Source organism: Pogona vitticeps, chromosome 4 (genome assembly GCF_051106095.1).
Source record: "Pogona vitticeps strain Pit_001003342236 chromosome 4, PviZW2.1, whole genome shotgun sequence".
In the NCBI taxonomy this organism is placed as follows: Eukaryota; Metazoa; Chordata; class Lepidosauria; order Squamata; family Agamidae; genus Pogona; species Pogona vitticeps.
The window spans coordinates 38,109,430-38,132,988 of NC_135786.1; the positions used below are offsets into that span (position 1 = coordinate 38,109,430).

The 23,559-nt window shown below is 42.3% G+C and overlaps 1 protein-coding gene across 5 annotated transcripts; it reads right to left on the reverse strand.

Moving 5' to 3' along the window:
- Positions 1 to 3,352: 3,352 nt before the first annotated feature.
- ELF3 (E74 like ETS transcription factor 3) lies at positions 3,353 to 22,331 on the reverse strand. 5 transcript variants are annotated; one of them, XM_020782555.3, is made up of 9 exons: positions 22,097 to 22,331; positions 10,324 to 10,497; positions 8,950 to 9,171; positions 8,445 to 8,534; positions 8,213 to 8,335; positions 7,793 to 7,885; positions 6,311 to 6,421; positions 5,687 to 5,882; positions 3,353 to 4,512 (listed from the first exon to the last, which is right to left on the reverse strand). In XM_020782555.3, the coding sequence occupies exons 2-9, from the start codon at positions 10,484 to 10,486 to the stop codon at positions 4,401 to 4,403; spliced, it is 1,110 nt and encodes a 369-aa protein (XP_020638214.1). In that variant the 5' UTR covers positions 10,487 to 10,497; positions 22,097 to 22,331; the 3' UTR covers positions 3,353 to 4,400. The 5 variants fall into 5 exon arrangements, with proteins under 5 accessions (XP_020638214.1, XP_020638209.1, XP_020638210.1 ...); XM_020782550.3 differs by lacking the exon at positions 22,097 to 22,331 and adding an exon at positions 12,220 to 12,375; XM_020782551.3 differs by lacking the exon at positions 22,097 to 22,331 and adding an exon at positions 12,224 to 12,365 and having other exon boundaries at positions 10,324 to 10,494.
- Between the last annotated feature and the right edge of the window lie 1,228 nt (positions 22,332 to 23,559).

The window sequence follows — 23,559 nt, forward strand, 5'->3', positions numbered from 1 at the left end:
ATTTCTGAGAGTTATAAAGGGAATGGGGTGGAATGTCATACCTATTCATGCCACTCATGACATTTGTTTCAATCACCTTTCTCTCCACTCTATCACGAACAAAAATGGCTACAAGTACTCTTGTAAGAATAAATCCTTGAAACTGAAGTTATGACTGTTCCAAGCTCAGTGTCTGAAAGACAAAGAACACCAGTCCTGCATTGATGAGCAATACAAATCAATTAGGTGGCACTACTCTTGAGTCAGACATATCATTTTATAATATGCATGCTGAAATCCAGTAATAAGTCACCACTCGAGCAGGCCTATTGAGTCGGTGGGAACTTAGTGAGTCAACTTCTCCATAAGTTCCATGGCTTCAATGGACATAACAGAATCCTCGTGACCAGGCTAGTCCAAAGAAGTAGAGCTACTAATCTCTGCTTGGTGGGGGCCTTGGTGAGGTGTCTGTTTAGTTTCCATGAATGTGACACACTGTTTTGTGTTGCTAACTCACAGAGAGAGAAGTTTAGTAAACAGCAGCTGTGGAGAGACAATATGAGTGATGCAGCAAATGAAACGTTATATTTGCTTAAATGTGGAAGGAATCGGCACCATTTTCACTATTTTCACTACAGCAATGAATAAAACCTATGACTGTGCAACCACTTCTGTCACTCTTACCTCTTATCGCACAGGCAGATGGGTAAGAAATGGAGATGTCTGTAAGAGTTCAAAGGTTAAAAAAGAAAAAGAGACTGAAGCAGGCAGAGACTCCTGTACCCACCACTTAAAACTGGATGCCTGAGGAACTTTATTTTACTCCACAATGGATTTACAGCAGGATCGCTCCTCCCCAGTCAGGAATGAGAACTTTGCTCTGTTTTGCTTGGCTGGGGATCATACAATGCTGCTTTATACAAAGGCAATCGCTGCTCCTAACAAGCTTTAGAAAACTTTCTTGAACTGTCATGGTGACTGGAAGATTCTTCGGCTGTCATGGTGACTGGAAGATTCTTCGGCGTCGCAGTCGAAAAAGTATGTTTTCTAAGTACTGTGGCTACAAAAAGGGCAAGAGCGATTTTAGGCTGCATTAACAGAATAATAGTCTCCAAATCCTGTGAAGTTTCCCTCTACAGTATTTGGCACTGGTTAGGCCTTATCTTGAGTGCTGTGTCCAATTCTGGACACCACACTGTGAGAAGGATGCCAACAAACTGGAACAAGTTCAGAGGAGAGCAACATGGGGGCTGGAAACCAAGCCTTATGAGGAAAGACTGGAAGAACTGGACATGTTTAGCCTTGAGAAAAGAAGACTCAGGAGAAAGATGGTAGTACTTTTCAAATACTTGAAAGGCTATCATACAAAAGAGGGCAGGATCTGTTCTCAATCCTCTCAGAGTGCAGAACACATAACAATGAGCTCAAGTTATAGGAAGCCAGATTTTGGTTGAGTATCAGGAAAAACATCCTGTTAGAGCAGTATGGCAATGGAACCAATTACCTCAAGAAGTGGTGAGTGCTCCAACAGTGCAGGCATTCAGGAGAAAGCTAGACAACTACCTGCCAGATATCCTTCAATTTGTATTCCTGCACTGAGCAGGGGCTTGGACTTGATGGCCTTAAAGGCCCCTTCCAACTCTATGATTCTATGACCTGTGTGGGCTTCAACTGCCAGGAGGTTTCCCAAGGAGGGCTTTCACTTGTTCTGCTGCTCTTTATGTGTTGAAGATCACTAGGACTTTCAGTACAGTATATAAAAATGTGTGTATTGCAATGCCCCCAATTGTAAACAAAAGTATAGTTTTTGAGACTTCCATAATTTTTTTCTGCACTACTCATAATATATTTTAGTAGCCTAATAAAAGTAGATCATGAGAAACTATGGATTGTTCTCAAAGAACAAATGTCCTGATGTTTAACTTGTATTGTAGACAAGAGTATGGACAGAATATGGAGACAGAATGGTTTCCTGTAGGCAAAGGTGTCACACAAAGGTGCATTTTATGCCCTTATCTGTTCAATGTGTGTGCAGAACGTATCATATAGTAAGCCAGACTAGATTCAGATGAAGGAAGAGTAAAAATTTGTATAAGATACATCAATAATTTAAGATATGCAGATGACACTATTTTACTGACAGAAAGGAGTAACTGACTTGGAATAACTGTTAGGGAAAGTGAAAGAAGAAAGTGCCAAAGGAGGACTGCAGTTGAATTTGAAGAAGACAAAAATTATGACTACAGAAGAACTACACAGCTTTAACACTGACATTGAAAAAATTGAGATAGTAAGAGATGTTGTATATCTTGGTTATGTCATCAGTCCAAAGGGAGACTGCAGCCAAGAAATCAGAAGACTGAGACTTGGAAGGGCAGCAAAGAAGGAATTAGAAAATAAAATAAAATAAAATGTAAGGATGTGTCACTGGAGGTCAAGACCAAGATCATCCATACTCTAGTATTTCTAATCACCATGTATGGGTGTGAAAGCTGAACAGTTAAGAAAGCTGATAGAAAAAAATATTTATATGAAAATTGGTGCTGGAGAAGAGCTTTGTGGGTACTCTGGACTGCCCGAAAGACAAGCAAGTGGGTCCTACCCTGAACTATCTCTGGAGGCAAAATGATGAAACTGAGTTGGTCCTATTTTGGGCACATCATGAGAAGGCAGGATTGTCTAGAAAAGACAATAATGCTGGAAAAGGTGGAAGGCAGCAGGGGATGAGGAAGACCAAATATAAGGTGGATTGACTCCCTAAAGAAAGCCCCGGGCTTGAGTTTTAAAAAGCTGAGCAGTACTGTTGAGGACAGGACATTTTAGAGATAACTCATTTGTAGGGTCATGATAGGTTGGAAGGGACTTGACCGCACATAACAAATAAAGGTGTCACCTGCCCATGTTTTTTTAAAATTGTAGATGTGATTCTAAGAGCAGGTCAGATGTGAATTTTCTACGCAAATATTTCGTTCTCATCTGTGGAAAGGATTGAGTCAAGACTTTTTACCATCGAATGTGAAGATCGAGAACATTCCTGTCCCACCGCCCCATCCATTTATTGAAGGAGTCTGGACTGCCAGGTCAACCTACACTTCAAAGTGATGGCATTAGTAGAGTGGATCCAGGGCTGATACAGAGGTTCTGGCCCTACACATCCAGAAGGCAGTTTTTTGGGGGAGAAGAATAATCTGAAGCAATTGTAAGAAATACTCTTAAATGGAAGGCATTTCCATGATGTCTATTCAAGCAAATTATTTTTCTCTAGTATACATGTCCCTTCTCTCTTATTCTGATGATCTGTTCCCTGCTTTTATCACAGTCAACAAATATTATTAAAACAAAGCACACAATGATTTAAAAACCAACAAAACAATGATTTATTGGTTATTTATTAAAAAGCAGGAGACCTGTACATCACGCAGGACTCTCCTGGAGTCACCGACGAGCAGGTACAACACCCTACAAACACTTTCTGATTTCAAAATAAAGATTTCCTTTTTCTTCAGCCCAGCTGAATATTAACAAGAACAATAATTCGTTTTGAAAATGCCCAGTGCTTCCTGACAATCACACAACTTTAAGAACGTTATGAAAAAAATAGATACCTATGTACATTAGATATATATATATATATACATACTGTATATATGTACACAAACTTACATATTTCACATAAATTAAGAGTTGGAAGGCTGCCATACTTATCAAGAAGAATGCTCTCCCTTCACTGCTACACACAAACATATTTTCTGGGGAACCGTCAAGCTAAGAGCTCCCAAGCAGTTCCCTCCAAAATTGGGTGAGATCCACAATGTTCTCAGCCTTATTTGTGCTAACTGATTTCTACCTGTTATAATAGGAGTGTTAGCCAGTAACTACTGTGCAGCTGGGTGGGAAGCTATATGTCCAACTTCCTCTCCAGAATGGATATCAGGATTATTAGCAACTCCGTACTCTGTGGGCAGCACTGTGGCAAATCCAAGTCTCCAATGCCCAGTTGGCCACCGCATTCACTATCAGTCAGCAGACCGTTTGATGCCCTGTGAACGGCCCTCTGGGACAAAGCAAACACCAAGAACAGCCTGTTCTTTTTGCCTCAGCGAGCTCCACGCAGAGCCTCAGACAAGCCAAAGGCATTGTAATCCCATTCTGAATTGACGGCAGCCAGAGTCCAATCATGACAAAATAATAATGGTTCACAATAACCTACTTGAGCCAAAATATCAGCTGTAATTACCTGAACTGCCAGCTGGGAGCCAGCACACATCTTGCCCCACTGAAGGGCTTGAGTCTTAATATACACTGCTTCAGACAGCCGCTTAAGGGCTTGGAGCCCAAATCAGTCAGTGCATTGTGCTCAGAGTTGGTCCTCTGAGCAAGAATGGGCCAAATCCAGGTCCACATGTAGCTCCCAAAGTTCCTTAGCTCTTGCCTTGCACCTCTTCTTCCTTCCATCCACTAGAGTTCTTCCCAAACTTATATACAAGCCGCCGCCCATCCACTCGTTCCAAGATTTCCCGCTTGTAATAATACCTGAGGGGATGAAAGACAGAGTAAAAGCCATATGAAAGTCAGTTCCAGGAAGAAGAAAAAAGGAGTAGGTGTTTTGGATTGTGTCTGATGCAAGAATAGAGGAATTATAGGCATAGTTATATGATCAAATGGAGACTGGAGATTAAAAAGAGTCTTCAGATGTTCAGGTAACCTTAATTTATAATAAATTTATATCCAATTTGTGTCTAGAAAGCTAAGGATGAAGAACATTTTATAATACTGTTCTCCCCATAACCTTATTTTATTTATTGACTTATCCATGACTAAATGCCAACTTTCACTGCTGAGTAGGCTTCCATGACAAAGTGAGGTGACTGTAGCATAACTGCTGAATGAGTCCATGTGTACTGTAACGTAAGTCCTGTCCTGTACCCACTAAGTTGGCCACTTACTGTCATGTGCTGTAGAATAGGGGTGGGCGATTATGTGGTCCATGAACTGCATATGGTCCCCCCCTCCCTGTCATTTTTTAGGTCCCCAAGACTACTCCAGAGGCAAAAGAAGTGTTTTTGAACAAAACAGCCCATTACTACTCCTGCCTCTAAAAGCGGTGGTTTGTACTTTGGGGGACTTCTAAGGCTCCCCTTCCCTAGGGAAAAAAAATCCAAAACCCAAACCAAAAAGGGTGTCTGGGCACTTCTTGACTGATTTTTTAAATTTTTATTAATAAACTGGGAGGGAAAGGAATTTCTAGGCCTCCTATGGCCAATGTTGGGGTCTAGAGGGCCCACCAAGACCACTGCCATTACTATAGAGGATACCACACCACTTTTCCTGTCTTTCAACCCTGAGGAAAGTGTTTGGTTTTTCAGGAACTGCGGAGTTAACTTGATGCCTACCTACTTTGCTTTCCTTTCAGTTTCAGGCAAAACCTGTACAGTACTTTCCCTCCAGCCTCTTCAAACTAAATTCGAGTTCTGCTTACTGTTTTTAGGCTTTGTGTAATATTTTTTTAGAAAACAATCTTGCTATTGAACTTTTGCTACTTTTTGATGTTTTTATTTTTTGTTTTCATAATTTTACTAGCATGATCCACCATATTTGCATTTGTGTGGCATGTATAATATATTTTTAAAGTAACCTGCCCAGGAATTTTTAATTACTGTATTTCTTTAATGACTGATCATGATGAAAAGCTCTCTTAAATACATACCTCATGGCACGGCTTAGTTTCTCATAGGTCATGCTGCTATTCTTTTTCTTTTGTCCCCAGAGCTGGGCTACTGCCTCTGAGCGCAGAAATTTGAAGATGCCTTCTTGACGGTCTTCCCATTTCAGCAACCCCTCATTCATCTCCGGGTGGATTAGGATGTCCCGGATGAATTCCCATAGGTGGATGCCTCTTGGGGCTGGTTAGAGAAAACAGGGGTGCAAAATTATTCAACTGTCAAGATCAGGGGTGGAGAAATTAGAACATCCATGTCAGAGTAGGCTCCATGTCTCACAGGAAGTTGAAGACTTAAGAGATAGTTGAGCTGGGGTTACTCAGCTCAGCATCCAAGGCACTAGGTGTGGTGAGGGGGGAGGACAGTTCAAAGCCATGCCTCTAATCAATGCCACCTATCTCTGGCATGTATGGCTGGGGATTTTTGAGAGTTGTAGCCAATTTTTTGTTAATTTTCTAAGGTGTAATTTGGATTGCATGCAGGACCTGTTGCCCACCTTGTGTGTTGGGATGACAGCTCCCTCATCCCAGTCAGCGCAGCCAAGCTGGCTGGGATGACAGATGTATCATCCAACACATCAGGAAGAGGCTGAAATTATGAAATCCACGTACAGTGTTTGCTCTTTTTGGTTTCCAGGCAGTCTCTGTTATCCTTGCTGACCTTCCTGGGCCGTCCCCTTTTCCGCTTCTTGAGATCTTCTTTCTTATATTCTGTATCATTGTCTGTAGAAATAGGAAGAAAAGTAGGAGACATTTAATATTCAGTTTCTGCCAGAGCATGTTAACCTATTTAGGCTAATAGATCACCTCCTTCCAATTGGCATCTCTGAAAACCAAAGTTGGAAAACATACACACACACACACTCACACACCCATCTTTAGAAGGGACAGCAAAGTCTGAGAGCTGGAATTTTTTTAACTTATAAAATAACTAAGTAATCATAATGTTTCTATTGTAAACCAATTGTCAGAGGAGCTTGCTTTGAGAGCAGGCATCTGCAATTTGGTGAACTCTGGATGCAGTGGACTACAACATTACTAACTAGTATGGCCATTCTGGCTGGACTTGCTGGGAGTTATTATCCAATACATTCAGAGAACACCAGGATGGGGAAGGTATCCAGCCATTCATAGCCACTCTAGGATCAGCATCTTCCATTTCGGCTGCTATTTGAGATCTCCAGCTGGTTTTCACTGTATTTCCCCATATTCAGCAGAATTGTTGGATATCAGAATTCACTAGATCAGCCTCCGTCCCTTCTCTGTGTGATATATATGTAATTATTGTACTGAATGTAAGAAAAAACTAGCTACTTAGCAAGTTTAACGTTCCCCTTAAAAAAAAGCAACCACAGAAACTGCAGACTAGAATACTCCCATGTTAAGGATATGGATGTGTGGAGGGAAAGGTCATTTGCTCTCTCCATGGAGCACCTTCCCTCTCTCTAAATACCTCCATATTTCCTTCCAGTCACAGAACAACATATAGAGCCCCCCACCCTAATGTCTTTTCTGTTACAGAAAGAGAAGAGAGACTTCTGAGTGGGAAAACATGCAATTGCATGTAACTTATAATTTGAACCTAAAAATATACACAAGCAGTTGATGTACAGGGCTGGACAGAGAAGCAAATGGCAAACCCCCACTCCAAGTTATAGTGTATAATGTTCAATGCTAGCCAAGTTAATTTTGGCAGCTGAGGTAAAATGCCCCATAACCACATCTCCTCAAGCCTGACACTAAAAATACAATAATGATAACTGAAAAAACCCTAACCGTTTCCTGCATTTTCCTGACATGAAAAGCTGCTGCATGAAGTAGCTGCCTCACTCTGCCTAATGGTAGGACTAACCTCAAGATAAGACAGTTTAGAAAACCAGAAGCTGGGCCTGCGGATGCAGCAAATGCATACTGCAAAACTGGCCTCTGACATTCACCTCCTAGAGAAATGTTGCTGCTATTTATAGGCTAAATCCAGTTGTTGATCTCAGCTATAGTAAATCCACTGAATTAATGAGATTTATATTAATGTTGATTTAACCAGTCCTGTTAATCCAGTCTTCCCCTTGAGACCCTCCCCTACACATTTCTTACCACGAGAAAAGGGGAAGTGCTTTATGTCTGTGGGATCAAGATCCAGGTCACTTCCACCGGAGTCCTGAGACTGAGGGCTCTGAGACATCGTCCCTGAGGAGAAAGAAAAAGCAAAATTAAACCTCACCTTCTGCAGAAAAGCCCTGATACCAAGAGGCCTCACACTGTGAGCCGGACATCATTAAGTGTTACTTGTAAGGAGCAGGTGGGCATAGCACTGGAATTAGAGGGGCTCTCATGCTAGGATGATACTTCTAGGGTTAAGCTTTTCTCGATTCTTGGATAAAGGCAAGAAGCTCGATATATCGCAAAGGTTGCAGGCAGCCAGGCCCAAGAGGCCAACTCATGGGGTTCTTGGGTCTGTTCACTGAGCTAGAGCTTGAGGAAAGCGGAGGAAACAGACAAAGGAGAGGATCCTACCTGCAAAAGACACCGAGCTGTCTGGTGACATGGCCCCAGAGATGTAGCCAAGGTCACTTGGCGAGAAAAGGTTTGTGAACTTCATCTCACACAAGTTATCTTCACTGCATGAGTTCCCCAGCTCTGGAACAACAAAGAAAGAAGCTGAGGATTACATTCACTTACACAAACGCACACACCTCAGGGCAATAACCACAACGAGCTTAAACAGTGAAGGCATCCTTCCTCTTACCTAAAGAGCTGGAGTCCAGAAGGGCCTCTTGGGAAACATCTTGGTTTTTCAGTATAGACATGATCCAGCTGAGTTCATCTGAGACAGAGGCTAAAAGGGTGGAGGAGAAAATATACTGTTGTGAGTCAAAGGGACATGTACTACTGGGACAGACTCTATGGTCCTTGCTCCTGATGCAGGGACGAGCCAGAAGCTGCATCCTCAACCTTTGGGGTTGTGGGGTTATTTGGACAATATAGCAGCAATGGCTTATCAAATGCAAGAGCCCTAGTTCGGTCTGTCTCTCTCTCTCTCTCTCTCTCTCTCTCTCTCTCTCTCTCTCTCTCTGCTGCCCACTGTGAATTCCCATGGCCGTCTCTTCTGAGAAGTTCTGGGCTTCTGCCACAGAGCTGTGTCTTACAGTTCTAGGCTGGCAGAACTTACTTAGTTCTCTCAGCCCTTGAGGATCTACTGGAACTGCCGAGCAGTTTGGTGGGGGTGGCGGCAGCAAGGCACCAGCACTTACTGATCTCATGTAAGCGGTCATAGAGCTCATCGCCAAGGGACCCAAAAATGATTCCCAGCTGATCCCGGGAGTACTGGCAAAGTGTGTAGCCATCCATGTTGCAGCAGGAGAAATCTATGGCACTGGCATCGTACTTGTTCTTCTCCACATGGTAGCTGATCCACTCCAGCACTTGAGACTTGCTCCAGCAGTGAGGCATCTCTCCATACCATGTCGGTTTCCCTGTACAGGAGAGGTGGGAGAGAGAGGGAGGGGAAAGGAGTGGGTTTGACTGAGCAGGTGCCACGCTGGATACTGCTTTCTTTGCCAGTGCGAACCCAGCCCTGGAACATTCTTCTGCCTGAACAGCACAGGGTGTGGCTGGATCATTTACGCACAGAATTTATCTTGCTTAGTCACTGTGGTTGGGTTAACATGTACACCTGTCACCTGTTCCCTTATCTTTAAACATGCCCCTCCCCGCTGGGGTGAGGTCATTTAGGACAGCCGCTTCCAGGCTCCCCAGCTCAACCAGTCCTAACTACATTAGAACAGAGTCTGGCTGACTTTGAGCTTAGTAGATCTATTTTGGGTTTTGTGCTTGTTTTTTCAATTAAAATTGAGATCCACCATTCAGAGCCTGGTGTGGACACCCCCTCTCCCGTGTGTGTGTTTCTTGCTGCACTGTTAACATAACTGGGAATCATACATTGATGCTGATCTGTTGCAAATCACCCATAAATCTACAAGCAGATTTAGGTTTACCTTCTGCTCATTCAAATGTCAGAATACTCTATGTAACCAATGAAAGCAGAACCTACAGAGATATTAACTGCCCCAGCAGTTACAAAGGTCCACAACTTTTGTTGTAGTTTGTTATTGCTGGAAAAGTGGAGACTAGAGGAATGCCAACAGATTTTTGAGCTATACTTAGTCCTCCATGTAAACCTTTACTTTGAAGGCTCGGATTCCCATCTGCCTGTAAAATAATTCTTTCAATAGGTTGTTCCATATTTTATATAGGGGAGGAATGAGAGCTTGAAAAAAATACATATTTCACAATACGGGTTGAAGAATCCACAAGCTTACATATCCAGTAACCTTTCCACCCTTTAAAAGAGGTGAATGATGATGATTATGCTGATTGCATTTCAAGTGTTCAAAGAATTTAATATGCATTAATCCAGTATTAGCTAAGAGGACTATGATCATCTAGGAGTTCATATTAAAAGGAAAATTGTCCTCCCACTTCGCCCACACCCATGTGTGTTATATGTTGTAGAGTCATAACTGACTTACAGTGACCCTAATAGGGCATCCTAATAAGTGAGATATTTCAGGAGTGTTTCTTATGCAGCCCAGATCCCTTTGCAATATTAAAGTACGGGTACCTACCAGTTGTCTCCATTGCTGTGTGTGTATTAGACAATGTGGGAGAAGCATTGTCATCATCTACTAGGTGGGTCAATAGGTCTGGGTCAGGGGGTGTTTCCTCTTGCTGGTAGATGGCACTGATGTAGTTTGAGAAGAGGTTGCTGATTTCACAGGATCCCGCCATTGAACTTTCTGCTACAAAATCAAAACAGTTAAGATTCAGGATGGATCCCTCCAACTCAATCAGCAAGAAATTGCCAGCACATGCATCACATTGCCAGAGCTTGCAAAGACTGAACACAACCCTCTTCTTCAACTTTGCCATCTTCTTCAGCAATCAGGTCTGCTTGAGTCTTGCATGAGCAAGTCCCACTGCTCTTCCATATTCTCAGATATCTTTCTAGTCCCTTGTGGCTGGGATCTGAGATGAAGCCCAAAACACAGATCCACAGCCTTCTCTCGCCAGGAAGCCTCACAACAAATCAAACTATACATTCCGTTTGGATCAAAAAGGTCATTTATGAATTGTTTATATTTATATTCTACCTTTCCATCCAAGCAGTTGAGTTAACCACTCTGTTTTAGTCAAACAACAAGCCTGGTAGGGGCTGAGAGGTAGTGACTGATGGGTTCACCTAGTGAGCTTTGTGGCACAGCAGAGACCAACCCTGGTTTCTCCTGTTTCAGTTCACTATTAAGCACTACTTTGTCATCTGCAATTTCCCCACTGCAGCAAAGGTAAATGAAAAAATCCAAAGAGGTAGAAGACAAAAAGTAGAGCTTGCTTATGTCTTCCAATACTCCCTGCCCATCAAGTTTTTAATATAGATTGAGTCTTAGTCACATAAAACTAATGATTTTTTACAGCTTAGAAAAGTTACTTTTTGACAACAGCTCCCAGAAGCAACCACCCAGCATGGGAAATGTAGTACAAAAAGTTACTTTCCCAACCTCTGCTTTTCATTTGATTTTTAAAAATTATTTCTCTGTCTCCACATGGGTCAAAAGGTCAATGCAGATTCTCCTGCTTTTCAGCATCCAAACATTTGGGACATTGCGTAGCCAGTGAATTCCAGCAAGTGTGTTGCCAAACTCCACTTGGTGCTTCAGGCTATTGGAGTGAAGATTGTGCTTGTTCAATGGTGTCTTCTGAAAACAGTTGTCTCCTGATTCAGGCTGGCCTCGCCCTTCTGTTCAACCCTTATCATTCATGACTGACAATGCCTAATCCTTCTCTTTTTGCTGACTTTAATCTTGCTCATGGATTGTTAAATCCTCAGGGCAGGACACCCCACCAGCCTTCATATCGGGTGCATCAAAGCTGGGGATATCATGCAAATGCTCATTTCCGAACAAAACCTGAATTAGCCAACCCAAGACCCAGCATGAACTTGCCAGCCAGAGAGCTGCATGGACTGCAACAGGAGTGAAACAGCGTTAAGCCTTTAAAAAGCAAGCAAGCAAGCAAAAAACTAGAGCAACAGAAAAACCACTAAGTAAGATCAAAGGGGCTCCATCTTGCCCCATGCACTGTTTCCAGTGATGACCAGTCAGATGCATTTGGAAGTTCATAAGCAAAATATGAAAGTAATAGTCAACCTTCCCTAACGATGTCTTTGCGGGGGGAGGGGGGGTTGGAATCAGAGCCTGCTTAGTATTTTGGCAGCAAATAACCAGCTAATAGAAACAGTAGTGTCACGGTTCAAATAACTAAAAATCAGAGCTGGGAAGATTCCTTTTTTTTTTTTTTTTTGACAACTCCAAGAATCCCCTAACCAACATTCTTGTTGGGGGATTCTGAGGGTCCTAATCCAAAAGGAACTTTCCCAGGTTTCTACAAAGATCTCAGCAAAACATTGGATCAGGCCGAGCTACAACACATCTATCTTCTTTCTCCCAGTCACCCCTTTCACTTACCTACCGAGCAGGTGTTCCAACAGCAGTAGCAGTAACAAGGGCCCCCGGCAGGTAATCCACACAAAAGAAGGCTATCAAGCAAGCAAAGTTCCAGAGGCCACTCAGCTCCCGCTCACCTGTGTGCCCTGGTATTTGTGCGATTGTACTCCTGCGTATGACTCAGCCCCTCCCCATTGCTGTCCCTTTATAGGGCGCCTCTCCTCTCCCGTAACATGATCTCAACCTCTAGGGGAATTCCAAGCACAGGTACTCAGCTCCTGCCTGGAGAATTTGCATAATATGTGCCACCTGGGCCGATGCCAGCCTACCTTGCCGGGAAATGTAGGCTGGCAGTTTAATCATTACTAGGTGAGAGCTGGCAAGACCCATGCCAGTTTCACCCAGGATAGTGTTGTTTCTCCTCACCCCCACCCCACCTCACCCCTGCACCTTTGGTATCGCTGGGGTTTGTTTGCTCATCAAAGCAGATAAACCAGCCTCCCCTGCCAGGAATAGAGCTATAGAAATGGATTTGATGGGGGTGACTGCCACCTGCTATCTCAGAGGATACAAGGCATGGGAGGGAGGGGCGTCATACGACTCCGTCTGGTGAACTTTGAGACTCCCAAACAAATCAGAAACAGTGCTGATCAATCAATAAGCAATTCACACATTTGACGATGAAAATAGTTGTTGTGAGTTTTTGGGGCTCTTTGGCCGTGTCCTGAAGGTTGTTCTTCCTGACGTTTCGCCAGTCACTGTGGCCGGCATCTTCATTTTCAGATGATGAAAATGTTAGCATGCCACAACCTATTGGTCTTTTAAGGTGCTGCCTGCAACCCATTGCCCACAACCCAGAAAAAGTGAGTCACATCTAAGGTTGCAATCCTATATCCACATTGAATGCATCCTTTTGAAATGAATGAGACCTTTCTTTGGGGGGGGTAGACTTCCCATAACTTGAAAAAGTTCCTTTCTCCTCCTCTTCCTTCTGTTACAACTCCCAGAACCTCCCAGTCAGCCTAGACAGTGGCTGTGCTGCCAGGGAGTTTCTGGGAACTGGTCCAAAAGGTGAACATGACCAAGATCCAGGAATTGTATAGGATTGAGCTAAGGGTCCCTTGGAAATAAGTAGAATTTTAGTTAGCTGCAGTTTAGTCTCATTGCATTGCTCCCAGCAAAATATGCACCCTCATCCTGCCCCATGTTTACCAATTTGTGAGTCTAGATAAAGCCAAGAAAATGGACTCCCAGACAAATATATATGTAGGATCTCCCAATATGACTCCTTGGCAAAGACAAAGTAGGACGTGCTCCCCCAATCTGCTGTCTTCTAGATGAGATGAACTATGGGTTAAGAAAGTAAGAATGCTGTAGGGCTTTCTCATTCCTGTAACAAAAGATCTTTTTCAAAAAAGAAAAGGAGGATGCTTCTGGGCAGAAGCAGGTTATGCCTCTGCATGCTATGTGGAATCTCCCCACTCATTCAAGAGAGGTGGCTTTATCTCATGAAAACCAACAGAACGCTGTAACACCTTAACACCTGATAAACATATTATAGCATGTGCTTTCATGAACTGTAACTCACTTCAACACAAGTGTTCTTGAAGATTCAGAACTTGGGACAGTTACTTTTTGGCCCACATCTCTCAGTTTCATTCAGTGTCTGTCTTCTATGTTGACTAGAGGCTACTGGGAAATGTAGTCCAAAAAAGTAACTTTCCCAGTCTCTGTGACAAGAAGTGTGTGTTTGGTAGACATGGTTGACTGCCAACCATGCTTTAGTAAACTTATGAGCCATTAAGGTTCAAGAGGACTCTCATATTTTTGCAGCACCATCTAACACACATACCTGTCTGGAAATGTTTTTCCCAATTCTGGCCAATGCAAAGTGAAGTTTTATGTCCCTTTAAAAATGAACTGGTTTATCATGGCATAAATTGACTGGGGCTGGAGCCCATTACACCTCTGAGTATTAGATGAAGAGGGGCTCTTGTGTTTCCCAGCATCATTAGCTGACCATTGTTAGAAATAGGATGCTGGGCTGTAGGAACCTATGGTCTGATCCCTGGCAACCCATATTGTGTACTTTCTTGCAGAAATGCTAGTGATGGGAGGAGGCTAGGTTTCTCCTTACCTTCTATTCCCCCTTCCCATTTCCAGAGGCAAGGTGGTGGGCTGCATTCAAATTTGTCACAGGAACACTTTTTTAAGACATGGATTACAATCCTTGTTGGTGTCACTCGAAGGTTAGATCAAATGAACTGTGCATTCTAGTCACTGTAAATTTTGTATTTGGCCAAGAGGCAAATGAAATGTGGAGTGGGGAGAGAAAGGTTTTGAGCATCATTTCTGAAAACATCCATTGTTCCCTGAGTTCAGTAGGACTCAGTCTCTCTGTACCTGGCCCTTCCTTACAGGTATGTACTGTATTCAGGAAAGGTATCTGTATTAAGGGTGTTAGGAGCCTGGCATATTTTCTTCCCTCTTTTTGTAGCTGCTTACAGGTGGCTGGACTTCTTGTTCACTGTGGAAACTCAAAGGGCCCATCAGTAACCTGCTAAGCTGGCTGGACCACAGTCAGTGTACCTGTCACACCCTATTGACGTCAAACTCTAGAGAACGGCATTTCTAAGAATGTTGCCTGGCATAGGGTTTGCCCTAATATGCCACTTTAGGAGGTATTTGGTTCAGAGCTGGCTGACTCTCTCTCCTGAGTCAGGCTTTTCCCCTGACAATTGCTATCAATGCAGTATCTACCACTTTTGTGTTTTGTTTTGTGTTTCATTTGGTCCATTTATATCTTGCCTTTCCCTGTGGTTTAGTTCTCCGGCTCTGGAGCCAGAGGTTGGGAGTTCAATTCCCCCACTGTGGCTCCTAGGAGAAGAGACAGCCTATGTGGTCTTGGGCAAGCTGCACAGTCCCAAGATATCCTCAGAAGAAGGGAATTGCAAACCACTTCCATATATTGTCTATTTAGAAAACCATCAGAAACAATTTGATGACATACAATTATTATTTATTTCCTCCACTGAACTCTTTGTAGTGTAAGTAGCTATTGTCCTTCCCATCATCTTTCTTTGTTCCACATCCTTACAACAACCTTGTGCAGTAGGTCAGCCTGAGGCAGTGTGACTGGCCCTGGATCACCCAATGAGTGTCATCATCATGGCTGAGTGGAAATTTGAATGCAATCCTTCTGAGTCCCAGTCCAACAGTCTGACCACTATATCACACAAACTCACTTGTATGTGCTTTAAACATGGCACTTTTGGATTAGCAAAAAGTCTGCATCTTTACAACAGAGCGAAGAAAATTTCCCTCCTTTTTTTGGACTAAAATTACCAGAATTTCCACTTCCACCACCACCACCATCACCACTGCAAGGCTCTAAAGGGGACTATACAGCAGAACGTGGTATAAGTTACTCTTTTTTTGCTCTTTAACTCAGAGAACTCCAGCAGAATTCCCCAGCAGAGTTATAGACCTAAAAAATAACATTTCCAGGCTCCTGGATACAAGCTGTCATCATGCTCAGTTTGTGAAAAAAGAAGTCACACTAAAGCTCAACATCACCAACTCTTCCTCCCCACATATAACGGGCTGCTGGGCTTTGGCAGCTGTACAGCAGTTTTGTTTCACTTAGGTGAGGACAGGGAAAGTATCACCTGTTGTATTTTTCAGTGTCATAGGAGGCATGAGGTATGGTTGCAATACAACTTGGATTCTGTGCTTCTGTCACATTGTATAATTTATTTATTCAGTTGACAAGTGCCTGAAGTATAGCATTGTTCTCTGTGGGAAGAGAAAAAGGAGAAAGATGCACTTTCTCACCACTCCCAGGTCCACGAAAGCCGCCATGAAAACAGCTTCCAGAGTAGCAACGGACATCAGGAAGGGAATTCCTACCATCTAGGGTCTGTGAACAGAGATAATGGAAGTTCACTGTCATAGGAAGGAATGGGGCTTCCTGAGAGGGTAGATTAGAACCAGAGCTTGGAAAACCTATCTCTTTTTCTGGATTTATAGCACCCAGAATTCTCCAACCAGCCTAGTTGTTGTTGGGGAGATCACCAGCCTGAAAGAAGCGGCCGTGAGCATTATTATGAGTAGTCTGAGCAAAGGGCAGGAATGGAAAAGACTCACCCTTTTCTTGCTGAACCCAATTCCCCCATGTGCATGGAAGTTTAATGGTACACTCATAAAGTTTCTCTGTGCCATTGAAAATTGCGATTTCTCCCCATTTCTTGAGCATGCATATGCAAGGAAAAAAGAGCAAAAAGAAAGCAAAGATGTTCCTCTGGCCCACAAAAAAACACAGAATGAACAGTTGCGCAATACTTTTATGAAGAATAACAATTACTTAGTTGGTTCTTATAATGGTATTACACAACTGGGCATTACAAATGCCTGTAAACAACATCCTAGCCTTCTAGTTAGTGTGTGTGTGTGTGTGTGTGTGTGTGTGTGTGTGTGTGTGTGTGTGTGTGTGTGTGTGTGTGTGTGTGTGTGTGTGTGTGTGTGTGTGTGTGTGTGTGTGTGTGAGCCAGTTACATTTATATTCCTATAGACATTAGTGTATGAATAAGGAACATGTCAGCTAAAGATGTACACTTCTAAAATGAAGCATATATTTGGATCTGGTCTTCACTGGTTCTTAACCTTGAGTTACTCAGGAGTTTTGGACTGCAACTCCCAGAAGCCTTCACCACCAGCTGTCCTGACTGGGGTTTCTGGGAGTTGCAGTTCAAAAGCATTCGAGTAATAAAGGTTAAGAACCACTGAAGATGATTCTTAATTACTTATAAGCCAGTTGTACAGGTGTTCAGTCTACAACCATCAGTTTTAGCAAGCACATATTAAGTCATAATTTAGATCAGATGCAGGGAACCATGGGCTTTTCAGATGACTCAAACTACAGCTTCCATAATTCCTTTCCTTTGTCCGTGTTTGCTAGGGCTTCTGGACTTTTATAGACCAAATCATCTTATGGGCAAAATGTTCCCCACAAGATCCATCCTTCAGTGGAAAGAGCCTCATCAGCTTTGATCTCCAGTTTATGTTGCTTCCTTATTGAATACTGATGGTACAAAAGGTGAGAATCCCTCTCTGTGCAGTGTTGTGGCCAAACTACGGGCAAGATGGACTCATTAAGCTTTCCGTAAGCAAGGAGCAGCCTAGGCTACTAAGAGATGGAAGACATTTCGAAACAGCAGCACCAGAGAAAGTAAACTTAGACATGACTACCACCTAGTGGCTGATATACATGTCAACTGACTATATGTCCTTGTGCTCAGAATACTGTACAGTATTTAAAGAGAGGGGACTGAAAGCAAATAAAAAGACAATTGGCCTGTATTGGTAGTTTGGATTATGTTGCTACAATAAGGTTGGAAAACAGTAGCTGATTTGAATCCCAGGCCAAAGAGCAAAGCAAAATGACTATGAGCTGTTTTACTCAGGCATCTTTTGCTTCTGCCCATTGATGCATGTAAATTGTCTGTCTATGACCTCTGGCTGCAAAACCAACGTTGTGAATCGCTCCACCCACCCACGAACTAAAGAGGTTCAACACAAACAAGTTACATCTCTAAACCCAAGGAAGCTGCTTTGGTTTTTAAACCATTTTCTGCACTCAGTCTGTAAGATAGATAAAATAGACAAATGCAAGACCAGGTGATGTTTCTTACATTTATGTAATTTTAATTTTCCTAATTTTTTTTAACAGAGATTCTCTTGGACCATTGAAAGGCAGATCAGGAAATTGGGATGGGGTTACGCTCCTCACAAGTATCAAGTTTGGGACGCTCCTGGATTTATCCCTGAGCCTCTATGTCCATGTTTTGGTTGTGGCCAAGACTGCACATGCAGAATTGAAGCTAGTGCAACAGTTACACCTGTTCTTGGAGATTTGTAACTTGGCTACAGTGACACATGCCTTAGTTACATCTCAAATAGATTACTGTAATACGCAGCAGTTTTAGAACCTTAAGTTCCCATATACCTTTGAAGGGTGTATGGGAACTTATGTTCTAAAACTGTACAGCCAGACTGCTGACTGAGTAAAGCTACAGGGAACAGATAATTTCACCATTTCTGGGTGCAGTTCAAAGTGCTGGAAAATTAGATATGACTTTTCTTCAAGCTATCTGAAAAAACTGTATTCTCCTGTAGAACCTACCCAGGCTTTTAGATCAGCTGGAGAGACCCTCCCCATGATTCTCCTTCCTTCAGAGGCCTGTTTGCTGGGGACTGGAGAGAAGACCTCTGTTGCCACGCCCAGCCTCTTGAACCTCTTGCCAAGAGAGGATAAGTTTGCTTTTCACTGCTGTCCTTCTAGAGGCAAGCCAAAGTTCTTAATTTTTTTCAGGCCTGCAGACCTTTGGCTATCTTTCCTGGTTATAAGGCAAATTAGCAATGCTATTTTTAATGAAGAGGTGTTTTAAATTTAATTGCATTTTAATAATGTAATTGAGCTTAACTCTGTTTCTAATGCTTGCGTTTTTATTGTATTTTAATCTTCTGTCATTTTAAACTGTTTTGTAAGATGACTTGGGTCCCGATTCTGAAAGGACGACAGCAAATATATTAAATAAATAAATAAATAAATAAATAAATAAATAAATAAATAAATAAATAAATAAATAAATAAATAAATAATCACAGGCAGTGCATATGTTTAATGTGTGTGTGTTCACAGGATGCTGCCATGAATGCTATTGGGGACACCTATTGCTTGTGAGATATAACCTGCGGAAGAGCAGGAGAGAAAATTGTTAGTAGTGCTTAGCAACTACTCTCATGATCTGCCACTGCTTTGAAAATTATGTGTTACGTTGTGGGCCTTTCTCCCCTTATTTATTATAACACAGCCTTACTATGATTCCTAGCTGAGTCTAATTGCAATATGCAATACTGGATAATTCGGAAGCTGGCAGAGCATAACAGTGTTTCCCAAGCAATGGGAATTATTTTAAGATATTTAGCATGAAAAGTGTTGCTTCCCAGCCTCACTTTGCACCACTCAGGTCTTAGGTTCATGAGAGTGTAGTTGCCAACTCTAACAGATGTGCTGAACAGGGTGGTTCCACCTTTGAAACTTACAGCTCAGTGACTGTCAAAACCTTTTGCTCAATTATGTGAATAAGCTCAGAATTAAAACAAGCCACCTTTACAGGTAGAACTTGCGCTACCAGCTCTGAATGCAGCTCACTTTGCAGCTTTGATGGGTCAAGGCAGTGCTGGGTCATCCCTGCCAGAGATGTCTGGGGCAAAAGGGAATGTACAAATTAAAAGTAGGATAAGAAGCTGGTCATTGCATTTGAAGGCAGAAATTCTATACAGTAGTTCTACCACAGAGCTACTGCAGATTCTTGGTTTGACCTTGACCTTCTCAATAATTCACACTTTCTGTGTGTAAAAACAATAGTCTCATGGCAACTTATAAAGCATCATCTTTCATTTGCCCTAAGCTTTCATGGAATGCACTTGTCTTTAAGCAGCCAGAAGACTCTCTTGTTTTTCCTATAATGATTCACATGAATACTCCCCCTTGAAACATTTGCTGTTTGTTTCTATGAACTCTTAAGGAACAATGACTTAATGATCCAGCTATCTGGATCTGTTAATAACTTTTGTGTGCAGAAGCCTGAAATAAGGAATTTAGACTCATGGACTGTCTACATCTGTTTTGGCCAGAGCTTCTGCCACTCCAGAAGATATCTAATCAGTTGATCTAAAGAGCTGCGTTTGTATTTGAATTTGATAACCAAAGAAAAAATTTGCTAGTAGGCCCAAACTTTTATTTTCTTGTTGCATATTTATTACAACTATTATATACAATGTACAATAATATTTGTCCTATATCTTTTCTCTGTCTCCTCACAGTAGATTTGGTACCTTTGTGCCTTTCAATATGACAAGCTATTGGCCCTATTCATCTACTTTCACATCATGATACTGATTAAAATTAATACAGCTTCTGCAAGGGTAGCAGGCTGGACTTAATGATCCTTGGAGACGCTTCTAACTCTGCAATTCCATGATTCTATGATCTTAGTTTACATCGTGTGTCTCCCTACAACACTAGAGTTAATCTTCCTAAAATTTGCTTACAAATATCCCTGGGCAAAAGACAAATGCATTATTATTCATTTTTATTAGAAATACTTATTTACTGCTTTGCTGCCTACGACAGCCCTTGTGTACTAAAACAGAAAAAGCTCTTGTCCATGTTCCACCATTGAGAACAGTTCATTAGGTGAAGATATGGGGGCGTTTAGTGCTGTAGCACCCAAACTGTGCAACGCCCTCCCCTTGGAGGCTTGATTGGTGCCGACATTGGCATCATTTCAGCATCAAGTCAAGATGCACTTATTAGAGCTTATTCTGGAGGTCGAGGATCATGGCCTGCGTAGGTTTTAGTGCAGTAATTAGTTTTTAATATCTTATGTTTTAACATTGTTTTATCCAGCTTTGTAATCCACTCTGTGATATAGGGTGGGACATAAAAGTTTAAATAAAATAAACACATTGCTTAAAAACATAATAAATGACAGGAGAGTATGTTTAAAGCTAACTTTCTTGGAAAACAGCTCAGACCAACTCATACAGATAGTTCTAAAACAGTTTTAAGCACCCGTGCCTACAAATTAGTACAATTTTAGCTGCTCTTGAAAAGCTCACCTGCTGGACTTTCTTTAGGAGGTAGTTCCACAGTCTCTTCATCAAGCCAAATCAACTTTGAAATGTTGAGTTAATGGTGAAACACAATGGCTGTTCCAAAGGGAACAAAGTTGGGGAAGACAGGCACACAAATGGTAAAGTACATTGTATGTATGTGTGAAATGTATCCTGTATAAATGGAGATTCAAAAGGAAAGCAGATGATGGACTTTCCCCCCTCCTTTCTCCAGGACTCTACCACTTCTGTTTCTGTACATTTGAATTGGCTGCAGCCGAGGAAACAACTCCCACATAGCTAGAAATCCTGATCTTTCATTTCTTCATGTCTGTTGTTGGATCGGTTCCCTGCTTCGGGAACCGATTTTTCTCTTAACGATGTTTTTAAAACAGCTGATCGGCGGCTCTCAAAATGGCTCCCCGCTGTTTTTAGGATGGATTTTTCGCTTTACAGGCACCTGAAAATGGCCGCCCTATGGAGGATCTTTGCTGCATGATGAGGTATTTAGCCCACTGGAACATATTGAAAAGGTTTACAATGCATTTCAATGGGCTTTTTTATTTTGCTTGACGAGGATTTCACTCTACAGCAATTTCACTGGAATGGATTATCCTCGTCAAGCGAGGCACCACTGTATAGCAATACCAACCACTTTGTGTGCCAGCACATTGGGCAGAACAATGTACATGTCCAATTTCCATTTTTTGGCCCTTGCTAGCCTTGACAGAAGTAGCCCCATCTTGGACTAAATAGGTAGCATCATCTCGAACCATTAGCATCCGAACTAGGCGTAGAGGAATATTCAATCAGGGGTCAGAATCTTATGTCATTTAAGCTTATGAAGGAGAAATTGCCCAAGCGTGCTAGCAAATGACCACTCGTTAATCAGGTGCTGGTTGCATTCCAACCTGCATGCCCTATTGGGTGTGCAAACAGGAGTACAGTCAGCACATCACTAACAAGCAGCAATGCACTGACAGGCCTACAAAATTTCTCTTCTCTCCCCCCCCCCCCCCGTGTAAATCAGCAATAGGATTCTGGGCAGTCAAAGCAAATGTTTCCTTTGCAGCTGAATTTTGTTATAGGATAACTGAGAATTCACAGTTGCATGCAAAAAAAAACAAAAGCAAGAGCAAAAAAAGTCAGCAAAACAGGTTTAAGAATGGATGAGCATCCTCCAGCCCAGTTGTGCTGGAGTCAATGTTCTTTTTCTTACCCAGGAGGTGGTATGGTTCCCCGCGATGTCTTTGCTCTGGTTTTGCTAGACAGCAGCTTCACCGAACAGGTGATCCTGACTCCTCTTAGAGCACAAGTGCTCCAGTGTCCCCAAGAAATTAAAATGAACAAGATCAAGAACTGCTCACAGAGAAACCGTTTTTAAGTCCTGCTCAGCCACAGCAGGGAGGTTTCTTCCTGCCTCACACCAGCCAGCTGCGATAACAGTTAACAGTAAGCTGTGGAGGGAAGAGGAAAACCACAAGACGGAAATGGCCAACCCAACCTGCGCTCACCCAGTAACAGCAGCAAAGGGGGAAGAGGAGGGAGAGTGGAGAGAGACTTTGCTACGTTAGGCTTTGCTAGGCTATCCATCAAATAATGAAATAACCTGTCCCCTTATGATGGAAATACAGAATAGGGACTCTCTGCTACTTATGACTTTGTTTAAAAACTTTGGTTCGCCATGCAAAACAATCAACATGATCACTAGAATTTGATTTGACCTTTTCACTCTTCTTAAAACATTTGTTGGTGTTAGGAAGGCATTTTATTCTCATTCTAGCAGCATCTTCGCATTCTCGTCCTATAAAAAAAGATATCAGACTTTGGGGCACAGTGTTGTGGTTTCTTATTCTCCCTCTTCCCAACTACTCTTTAGATGGTCTTCTTAGTGGCTTTTTCTCTTCTGGTTCCTTTGTTTATTGCTGTTCCTAAGAGCTCAGCTTCATATTAGGCTCATTATTCCTTGGTTTAGCTTAATAATAATCTCTTTGGTGACCTACTCCTCTCCAGTTGAAATGATCACATTTATGTTAAGCATTTTTAATACTATTTCAGGCCCCAGGACTTTCTTCTGCACTTGCTCATGTTACTGACTTCCTACAATGTCATTTTCAGTATTACAACATGATGTGTCTGTGGGAGACACACCCTTAAGAACCTTGTCTATGCTGTTTCCCTGGTTTCATTTCAAAGATGAGGCAATGCTGGTGCATCATTGGCTCAGTTGTAATTAGCACTTGCAGTTGGATTGAGACCCATGTTCTGAAGACCTGGCTTTAAAAAGCTGAGAGTTGGTACCAGCATCCTCATCACCTCTGCACCCTAAGCTGATTATCTCCTATCTCTGCCACCCCCAGGCATCAGAATCCTTCCCTCCCCAGCAGTACAAGAGCGGTCCAGATTTCAGAACCTTCTCAGCCTTGCTAGTTTGCTTCTTTCAGTAAATATTTCCCAACTCTTAATCAACTGTGTTTTCTGCTTAGTGCCTGTGTTTATGAATCTCTCCCATCAGATATGTTGTTCTCCAAAATAACCAATGTGTGCACCTTATTTCTTGTTCAGTAAATTGGTAAATCGGTATGCAAATGGAAATAACTGAACCAAAACTAAGTAGGTTTCACTTTAGCCAAGTACGTCCCAAAGATGTCTTACAAGTATTTATACTCAGAACACCTAAGG